General features: G+C 48.8%; 1 protein-coding gene across 4 annotated transcripts in view; it reads right to left on the minus strand.

The window, feature by feature from the left end:
* The window catches only part of PDE4A (phosphodiesterase 4A), a 43497-nt gene that overhangs the window by 14301 nt on the left and 18407 nt on the right, over positions 1-10789 (minus strand). For 3 of the 4 annotated variants that reach the window (XM_015598439.2, XM_015598437.2, XM_025040198.1), the window contains 3 exons: positions 1167-1358; positions 288-324; positions 110-180 (listed from right to left, as the gene is read on the minus strand). In XM_015598439.2, coding sequence (XP_015453925.1) covers positions 110-180; positions 288-324; positions 1167-1358 — 300 coding nt within the window. Of the gene's footprint in view, positions 1-109; positions 181-287; positions 325-1166; positions 1359-10275; positions 10538-10789 lie in introns of those variants that run through there. The other variant, XM_025040195.1, reaches the window with a different exon arrangement.

Here is a 10789-nt window from a genome sequence, read left to right on the forward strand (position 1 = left end):
GAGAGGTCAAGTACAAGTTCCTGCCTGAAGTCACACAGCAGAACTGAGAGTGGAACCTGGGGGTGCTTAGCCTCATGATCATGGTCGTTGGGGCCCAGCCTCGACTTACTTGTTGCTGGGAATGGGCACATTGGTCAGGAGTGAGAAGTTGCTGCGGACGCTCCGGAGACTGGCCAGCACCTGGGACCGGGAGCAGCAGTGAGGGCAGGGTGGATGGGGCTGGGCCCCCATCCCCAAGTGTGGAGGAGGATTGGAGCCCCTTCCCTCCTTTAGTGGAGGGGTCTCACCTGTGCGAATGGAGTCACGATGAGGTCCTCGGCGTGCCTATAATCAAGGACAGGGGCAGGTCAGAGGGCCTCTCAGTAGGATGCCAAAGGACCTGGGAGGAGAGAAGCTGGGGGCCAGAGAAGCAACTCCCTAGGGTGGACACTCCGGGAGCTGGGCCCAGGGAGGCTGGCAGGCAGTGGGGGCTCTGTGGGCTCAGGGGAGAGGGCACTTACTCCTCACAAAGGTAGACGTGCGGCAGGGGCCTGTGCTGAAGGAAATGGGCTGAGGCAGGTGTGTGGGGTGGTAGATGCGCTACAAGGGCTGGGCCTGGTGAGGGCAGTGGGTGGGGCGGAGCCTAGGGGACTGAGGTGGGTGCCTTGATGGCCAAAGGCAGGGCTGGAAGATCCAAAAGAGGGGAGGGGGCTGAGCAGGTCTGGGGCGGCTCACACCTCAACAGGTGGTCAGGATAAGGGGGCTTAGGGAAGGCTGGAGGAGGAAAAGAAGAGGAGTCAGCCAAGGCAGACACGGGGAGGAAGCAGGGGCAGGGAGGGGCTCAAGCGAGGATGCTCCCTCCTTGCTGGAGACACAGGCTGAGGTGGGGCCAGACCCCCACAGCACATGGATACGCTGGGCAGGTGGGGACTATATGGACATGGGTGGAAGCTGGGCCTGAGGGAAGGGCTCAGTGTAGCTGGGGGGGAGCAGAGATAGGGTGGGCACTCTCTGGGTAGACTTGCTATAAAGGGACCGAGCTCTTGATGGCAGAAGGGGGCTGTTTACCCTTCACTGGGGAGGACAGGTCTGGGGGCCTGGACAGTGCCCCACCTCCTGCTGGGAAGGGCAGCTTGTGGTAGGGCCAGGCCCGGAAGAGGTAGCAGGTGGGATTAGGGGATGCTCACGCCTCGCTGGTGACTGACGAGTTCCGGGACATGGTCTTGGGTGACATGTCATAGTCGCTGTCTGAGCGGTAGAGGAAAGATTCACGGCGCTGGCTGGTGGCCGCCCCAGCATGCAGCACAAGGCCCGGGCTCGCCTGCGAGTCCAGGGGGCTGCGGCCGGGCGAGGGTGTAGGCCCATTCTCTGCCTCGAAGCTGCAGGGGTAGGCAGAAACAGGGGTTATGGGGGCTGAGAGGGCATCAGGGAGGTTAAGAGGAACAAGGGGCCCGAGGGAATTCCTGGCAGAGATGGGCGGCAGATAGAGGACATTAAAGAAAGACACGCACCTCAAAAGAGATTGGAGACAAAGACTTGCAGAGGTCAGTTACTGAGAGCCTTTGTGAGCCAGGCCCTGTTGCAGGTGTTGGAGACACAGCAGTGACCAAGACAGACCATGATCTTCCCTTCACGGAGATGACATGGGGAAGGCTAGACTATAAACAGGTTAACTAGCGACAATGTACACCCCAAAAGTTGTGAGATCCTCCTTGGCTCTACTCTTCTCTTTGCACCTAAAATCAGGCTTGCTTCCCAAATCTATTCAGGATCTGTCTACTTCTCACTCCTCCCTGGCCAGCCCCGCTCATCATTTGCCTGGATCAGTGCATTCACCTCGGCCCTGGTCCCTGCCTCCTGTTTTTGCTCCTCAGTCTGTTCCCCTCTTAAGCAGACAGAGGGAGCCTGTGAACACCTGAGTCAGGTCACATCCCTCTACTGCGCAGAACCTTCTAAGGTCCCTAGCTCACTCAGAGCAAAAGCCAAAGTCCTCACTATGGGCCACAGGGCTCCTTGCCCTGTGACTTCCCACTCCGCCCCTCATTCACTCTGCTCCAGCTACAATGCCTCCTCACTATTCTCTAAACATTCCAGATACGGTCCTGCCCCAGGGCCTTTGCACAGGCTGTTTCCCCTGCCCAGATCTCTAATGGATCCTCTTTCACCTCCTTCAAGCCTCAGCTCAAATGTTGCCTCCTCAGGGAGGCCTCCCTTGACTAACCCATCTAAAATTCCAACCCCTGGCCTAATATTTCTTATTTCTCTTCCTTAAAAAAAACTCTACTTACTTGACATATTCTATGTTTTACTTCTTTATTATTTGTTTTCCCTTCCCAAACTAAGTGCTGAATATCAGGGATTTTTGTCTGCTTTGTTCACTGCTATACCCCTTGGTATCCCTTGAGCCAAGATCATGGCCTGGCACATAGAGGGTAGTCAATAAGTGTTTATTGGATGAATCATAAAATGAATGAGTGAATGAATGAATGAATGAATACATGAACTGGATTGTGCCATGCAGAGAATTAAAACTAGGTAGATGACTGGCAAGTTACTGGAGAGATGATTTTAGCTGCTGTGGTTAAAAAAGGCCTGTCTGAGGAGGTGACATCTGAGCAGGACCTCAAAGATGAGAAGGAGCAGGCCACGGGTCAAGAGGTGGTGGAAAGCACTCAAAGGTGAGGGAACAGCAAGTGCAAAGACCCTGGGGCAGGATTTAATTTTTGTTTGAGGGCCAGCAAGGAAGCTGATGTGGCTGGAATGGAGATACAGACAGACTAGGACAGAGATAGAGCTGCAGAGAGGGGAGACAGTGGAGTCCCAGCCTGCGGGCCCTGGCAAGACCAAGACTCTCAGGATGAGGCAGGGAGATGATGGCTATGCCACTTCCAAAATGAGGACAACCACCGCCTCCAGGTGACCAGTATTAACAGGGGTTAAACGCTGAAAACAATGCCCTGCACAGAGCTCAAAAAACATTGGTAATTCTAAGTCAACCAGCCCCACATAAGCCACCTAGGGAATGGACTCAGCAGGACAGTCACTATGGAGAACTGAGGATGAGAGCAGGAATTGTGTGTCCGCAATGTGCTATTTGGCCTTGGGAAGGCCGCTGCCCTCTCTGGTCTGTTACTCCATTGTTAAAGTGAGGAGATTAGACTGGCGAGCAGACTTCAGGCTGTGCTCTGGGGGTACAAGGAAGTAGCGAGAGGAAACGGAATTCTCCCCTTCCTGGTCTACCTATTGCGAGTCAGCATAAGATTATATTTGAATAGTCGCTCTGCTAAGAAATAAGTTTGAAATCGCCAGGACAGTGATACCAGCTTCCATAAACTGAGGGAAAAAAATGAGTTTTTTTTTCTAGGCTAGTTCTGGGGAGGGGGAATGCGGAGTGAACTGCATTAACTCTATTTTACAGATGAAGAAACAGGTACAGAGAGGAGAATGATCAGCTCTGGGTCACACAGCAAGACCATGGTGGGGTCAGAATTTGAACCCAAGTCTTGTGACTCCTGAGACCAAAATGTTAACTTCTGTCCTCTGCCTACCTGACCCCATCAGAGCATATTCCTCCCCTTAGAAAAAATGTTCCAGGGAGCCAGGCAGCCGACACTAAAAGCAGAGTAGGGCTGGGGCCCTGAGTAACCAGACAGACCAATTTTAGGAAAGAAACCTGAAATTTTACGTAGTCAAAAATTTAAACTTCTTTTAAAAACAAACTTCAAAAAACTTTAAAAAATACTATGAAAACTTACACTCTAAAAAAAAAAAGACACTATCAAGAGAATAAAAAGACAAGCTATGGACAGGGAGAAAATACATGACAAAGAACTTGGATCCAGAATATATAATGAACTCCCAGAACTCAATAACAAGAAGACAAACAACCCAATTAAAAAATGAGCATAAGTTTGGACAGTTCGCCAGAGAAGATATCTACATGGCAAATAAGCACAGGAAACATCATTTGTCCTTAGGGAAATGCAAATTAAAACCATGAACTATCACTTCATACCTACTGGGATGGCTAAAACAAAGAAACAAATAAAAACTGACAATAATAACAAGTGGTGGCAAGGATTCAGAGCAGCTGGAGTCCTCATTCGCTGCTGCTGGAAATACCAAGTGGTACAGCTACTCTAGAAGAGAGTTGGTCAGTTTCTTATGCAAATAAATGCATACTTACTGTACGATTCAACAAATCCACTTTTATGTATTAACCCAAGATGAATGAAAATATACGTCCACTCAAAACCTGCAGACCAATGTTTATAGAAGCTCTGTTCATAATCACCAAATACTGGAAACAACTAAACCAAACGCGCACCAATGGGTGAACGGGGAAATTGTGGCAGATCCACACCATGCAATGCTATTTGGCAATAAGAAAAGAAAACATACACACACACACACACACACACACACACACACACACACACACACACACATTTGGTCTCTGCCCTGTTTTCCTAGCATACAGTTCATAAAACCCTGGGAATCTCAGAAGTGAAAGGTGTTTTTTTGTAAGCTTAGGAGATGACTGTCTGCTAGGCACTCCCAGATAGTCTCGGGATGGGGGTGCCGCTTGCCAGGGGAGACAACCATGTAACTTTAGAAGACTGTAACTTTCAACCCCGCTCCCAGACCTCCAGGTCTAGAGAGGCTGGAGGTTGAGTTAATCACCAATGGAATGGCCAATTACCTAATCAGAACAAAACATCCCCCCCAAATCCCTCAAGGACAGGGTTCAGAGAGCTGCTGGGTTGGTGAGCACATCGAGGAGCGGGAGAGTGGCACATGGAAGAGGAGAGGCCAGGAAGCTCCATGTCCCTCCCCCACATACACCTCTTCTCTTTGGCTATTCTTGAGTTATATCTTTTATAATAAACCAGTAACCTAGTTTGTAAACTTTTCCTGAGTTTTTAGTAAATTTAGTAAATTATCTAACCCGAGGAGGAAGGCTAAGAGAAAGAAGCCAGTGATGATTTTACATGTGTCAAAACTCATGGAACTGACTAATAATTGAATTTAGCAAAGTTGCAGGATACAAAATTAACACAGAAGAATTAGTTGCTTTTCTATACACTAACAGCGAACAATCCAAAAAGGGTATTACAAAAACAATTCCACATACAATAACATCAAAATAAATAAGATACTTAGGAATAAACTTAACCAAAGAGGCAAAAGCCTTGTACACTGAAAAGTACAAAATATTGCTGAAAGAAATTAAAGAAGACACAAATAAATGTAACGACACTCATATTCATTGATTGGAAGACTTAAGGTGAAGATGTCAACACTACCCCAAAACGATCTACGGATTCAATGCAATCCCTATCAAAATCCAACAATATTCTTTGCAGAAATAATTAAAAAAAAAAAAGTCCATCCTAGAATTCACATGGAATCTATAGGGACTCTGAATAGCTAAAGTAATCTTTAAAAAGAAAAACAAAGTTGGAAGACTCACACTTCCTGATTTCAAAACTTACAACAAAGGTACAGTAACCAAAACAGTGTGGTAGTGCATAGGCAGACATATAGACCAATGGAATTAAACAGAGAGCCTAGAAATAAAACCTAACATATATAGTCAAATGATTTTTGACAAGTGTGCCAAGACCATTTAATGGGAAAAGGACTGTCTTTTCAACAAATCATGCCGAAAACTGGTTACGAACATACCAAAGAATGATGTTGGATCCTTATCTCACACCAATTACAAAAAGAAACCCCAAATGGATCAAATACCTAAACATAAGAGCTAAAACTATAAAACTTTTAGAAGTTTCACAACATTGGATTTGGCAGTGATTTCTTGGATGATACCAAAAGCACAAGCAACAAAATAAAAAATAAATTGGACTTCATCAAAATTAAAAACTTTTGTGTCTCAAAGAATACAATTAAGAGTGAAAAGGCAATCCACAAAATGGGAGAAAATTTTTGCAAATCGCATATCTGAAAAAGGATTTATATCTAGAATATATAAAGAACTAAAACTTAATGACAGCAACAAAAATCAAACAAACCAATTAAAAAGTGGGCAAAGGACTTACACATTTCTCCAAAGAAGATATACAGACGAACGATAAGCACATGATAAGATGGTCAACCCCATTAGCCATTAGGGAAAGGCAAATCAACCACAGTGCCATACCGCTGCATACCCTATTATTATTTGTTTGTTTGTTTATACCAGGTTTATTGGGGGTGACATTGGTTAATAAAATTATATAGGTTTCAAGTGTACAATTCTATAATACATCATCTGTATATGGCATTGTGTGTTCGCCACCCAAAGTCAAATCTCCTTCCCTCACCATATACTTGACCCTCTTTACCCTTATCTACCTCCCTCCCTCTCCTTTCCTTCTGGTAACCACTAAACTGTTAATCTGTGTCTATGAGTTTTTGTTTGTTTGTTACTTTCAGTTTTATATTCCACATGTGAGTGAAATCATATGGTTCTCGACCTTTTCCATCTGTGACTTATTTGCTTAGTGTGATATTCTCAAGATCTACCCATGTTGTCACAAATGGCGGTATTTCATCTGTTCTTATGGTTGAGTCATATTCCATTGTATATATGTACCACGTCGTCTTTATCCAATCATCTATCGAAGGACACTTTGGTTGTTTCCATGTCCTGGCCACTGTAAATAATGTTGCAATGAACATAGAGGTATTTATATCTTTATGAGTAAATGTTATCAAACTTTTTGGGTAGATAGACACCCAGAGGGGTTGCTGGGTCATCCTTAAATTTTGAGGACCCTCCATACTGTTTTCCATAGTAGCTACATCAGTTTGCATTCCAACCAACAGTGTACAAGGGGTCCCTTTTCTCCATATCCTTGCCAACACCTGTTATTTCTTTTCTTTTTGATAACAGCTATTCTAACAGGTGTGAGGGAGGGCTATTATTTAAAAAATGAAAATAACAAGGGTTGGTAAGGATGTGGAGAGATTGGAATACTTGTGCGTTATTGGTGGGAATGTAAAAATGGTGCAGGCAATGTGGAAAACGGTTTGGCAGCTCCTCAAAAATTTAAGTATAGAATTACTATGTGATCCAGCAATTCTACTTCTAAAAGTGAAAGCAGGGACTCACACAGTCATTTGTACACCAATGTTCATAGCAGCATTATTCACAATATAGCCAAAAGGTGGAAACAACTCCTGTCCATCAACGGATGAATGGATGGAGAAAAATCACACACACACACACACACACACACACACAGACAAATTAATATTATTCTGCCTTAAAAAGAAATTTTGACACATGCTACAACATGGATGAACCTTGAAAACATGCTAAATGACATAAGCCAAACACAAAAGAACAAATATCGTGCAATTCCACTTACATGAGGTCCCTAGGAGAGTCAGATTCATAGAGACAGAAGGTAGAATGAATGGTGGCTGCCAGGGGCTGGGGGAGGGGCATGGGGAGTTAGTATTTAATGGACAGAGTTTTATTTGGGGAATATGAAAAAGTTCTGAAGACAGATGGTGGTGATGGGTGCACAACAATGTGAGTGTACTTAATGACACTGAACTGTACACTCAAAAATGGTTAAAATGGGAAATTTTATGGTATTTATATTTTACCACAATAAAACAAACTTCGTATAGATGTATACTAAAAAGGGCACATTTAATATACGTTAATCTTTTAAATAAATTTTAAAAACACACCTTATGATAGAATACTTCATCACAAGCTTGGGCCTTTGATGCTGATGCCCGTGCACTGAGCTCCTGCTGTGTATGGGGCTCCAGGTCAGACCCTTTGGGCATGTAGTAACGAGACACTTACTGAGTACTCATTGTGGGCCTGGCATTATCGAGGTGCTTTATGCACATGAATCTAGTTATGTCTCCCCCAACTCTGTGAGTTGGGTTCCTTTAACATCCCTGTAAAATGAGGAGACTGAGGCACAAAGGGGCTGGGAGGGGTTGGCGGCCTCCATACCTGAGAACCATGTCCTGTCTCCCAAGGCCCAGCCTGGATTTTCTTTTTGGCTCTGCTGAGTGCCACTGGGAACGGGAGTGAGCCGTACCTATGTAGGTAGGACCCCTCCCCTGCCCCAAGAACTGAAGTGCAGTTTAGAGAAGGTGAGACCCAAGCCCCCCGAGAGCATCCAACTATCATCTCAGGCAGCTTACTAAAACCCCAGGGGACTCAGCTCACTGCAAGCAGGAGCCCAGAGGCCAGGATGGGAAGAGGCTCTCTGAGGCCCTGCTGTTTGTGCTTCCAGGAGCTACATCCCCTGGGCTGTGGAAGGGCAGAGGGAAGGGGATTCAGCCTGTTGAACTGCAGCCTGAGAATGAGGGGTCTCAGCTACTCCCCAGAATCAGATCCCCAGGCAGTGGGGTGTCACCCTTCCCTGGCCTGCAGCTGCTCAGGGTGACCCAAAATGAGGCTAGAGGCTGTACCAGAGATGTCCCAATGGACCCAAAGTCACAAACCAGAGACAAGGGCATCCAGGAGGCCCTGACATCACAGCCAAATGCCCAGACACTCCATCAGAAGGAAAAGGATGGGCCCAAGGCTCTCCCCAGGCAGGCTGACTACGGCATTCTCAGGCGACATTGCTACTGCCTCTACTCCTCTGGGGCCTCTAGCCCTGTCCACCTGGGCTTCTGAGCATCAAATTGGGCCTCTGGAGGACTGTGCAGTCCAGGGGCAGATCCAGGCTTCAGAGAGTTCTGCTGCAGGGGTCAATGAGAAACAAACAAGCTGGGGCGGGGGTGGGGAGTGGCAAAGAAAGGGGACATGCCCCAGTTGGTAAAAATCATAAGGACAATGAAAGTAGCCAACTGCTCTTAGGTGCCACACACTAGGCACTGTGCTGGGCACACACACTCATCTCCACTTTCCAGAGAGAAGCTGAAGCAGAGAGGATGAATAACTTGGATGGCGGTAGAGCAAGGATTCGAATCTGGGCAGCTGGGCTACAAAGCTGCACGCTAAATCACCGCATGTGCATCTCCCCGGAGCGGGCCTGATGTCTCCCCAGGCTCTGCCCCACTCTATCCGACTCCTTTGTAGGAGGTGCTAGGCAGCCTTTATGGAAAGGCCTGGCATTTGCTTTGTGAAGGTCACATAGAGGTTGAGGGCAGGCACTGGTGTGTGTCTGCCAAGCAGGCGTGTGGTGCCAGGTGACACGGCTGTTAGTGGGGTTGGGTGTACGAGAAGGGTCCGTGCAAGTGTGAGTCGGAGGCGGGTGTTCAGGAGCACCTGTGTTCACAGAGGTATCTGCGTGGATTTGTACGTGTGCGTGTGTGTGTGTGTGTGTGTGTGAGTGGGGTCTGTTCACAGTGCCTGCATGGATCTGTGTGTCTTTGTGACTCTGTGAGGGTGTACCTGTGTGCTGCACACACACTGTGACTGTCCCTGACTCCTGAGTGGGTATCAGGTGTGCTGAGTGCAGGCAGAATCCAGCCTGGTGTGTGCTGCGGTGAGAGTGTGCTCCCGCAGGCAGTGCGGTGTACACAAGACTGTGTGAGGCTGGAGTTACCGTGGTCTGTGTGTCACTGTGGCCATGGGTCAACTGTGGGGTTCTCTTTGTGTCCCCACCAGCCAGGAGACCCATGCCTAGCACAGTAAACATCGGGTGACCCCAAGTGCCCTGTGCGTGGGTGTGTTCGTGTCACGTGTGGCTGTGTATGTGGAGTGTGTATATCCATGTTGGGGAGCATGTGTGTGTCCAGGTGTCTGAAGGAGTTGGTAGAGAGGACCAAGAACATGGCTGGAGTATCCTAAGAACTCTGAGACCCTAAATGCCACTTCTCTGCCCCAGCACTGTCCAGGGCAGGGGATCCTAACTACTCACCCCCACAGGAGTTCTAGCAGGAACCTTCTCCCCACCCCCACCCCAGCTTGGTTTTCAGCCTGGCAACCCCAGCAAGGAGGGAGGAAGGGTAAGGCTGGAAGGATCTGGCTGGAGGCTAGTGGCCAGGGAGTGGAGCCCAGGTGACCTTGGACACCCATACTTGCTGCCATGGTGAGTGCCAGAAGCCCAGGTTTAGGGGCACCAAGAAGGTGAAGGGATCCTATCTTGGGTAGGCAGAAAAGGGGCAGGACCCCTCACCCATTTTTTAAGCCACCACCTGCAGGAAGCCCTCGGCAGCACCCAGATCTGTAGGGCCAGGGAAAGGGGTGGGGCTGAAGGCAGACCCTGAAAACCACTTTGGAGACTCCCCAAGACAAACTGGGCTACCCCACCAGCGCAGCCAGAGCCCTCTGGTGGAAAAGGAGGGGACTGGCTGCGGGCCACCCACCTGACAGATCTGCCTGGAGGGTGCCAACAGGTGTCCTCGTCGCTGAAGGAGAAGTGGAACAGGGACTCACAGCCCGCGTGGGGCAGTGCTAGGGCAGGGGGCCGGGGCCGGGCCCGGCGGGCTGCAGTGGAGCGCATGGGTGCCAAGCGCTGTAGGGACGCGCATGGGGACAGCTGCACCGTGCTGTGGCGTGCCCTGTTCGCCAGGCCCGAGGTGTCGGCGGCCGCCGCCGGCGCTGACTCCACACCTGCCCTCCCGGTGAACCCCCAGGCAGGGCTTCGAGCGTTCTCCGGTCCGCAGCGCAGGGGCGAACTCTGCGCCTGCCTCCTCTTGCGGGGCCCCGCGGAACTCTGCGCACACTTCCCGCTTGCCTCCCTTCCCCAGAGCCTCAGGGCGCGGGAGGGGGGCCGGAGGGGGGTGCCCCGGGCTCCGGTTTCCCGGGCTCCGGGCCATCAGTGGACACTTGGGTTGCTTCCACTTCTAGGCCATTATGTTCACTATACGTTTTTGCCAT

The sequence above is a fragment of the Pteropus alecto genome, unplaced genomic scaffold (assembly GCF_000325575.1).
Source record: "Pteropus alecto unplaced genomic scaffold, ASM32557v1 scaffold761, whole genome shotgun sequence".
NCBI classification, from domain to species: Eukaryota; Metazoa; Chordata; class Mammalia; order Chiroptera; family Pteropodidae; genus Pteropus; species Pteropus alecto.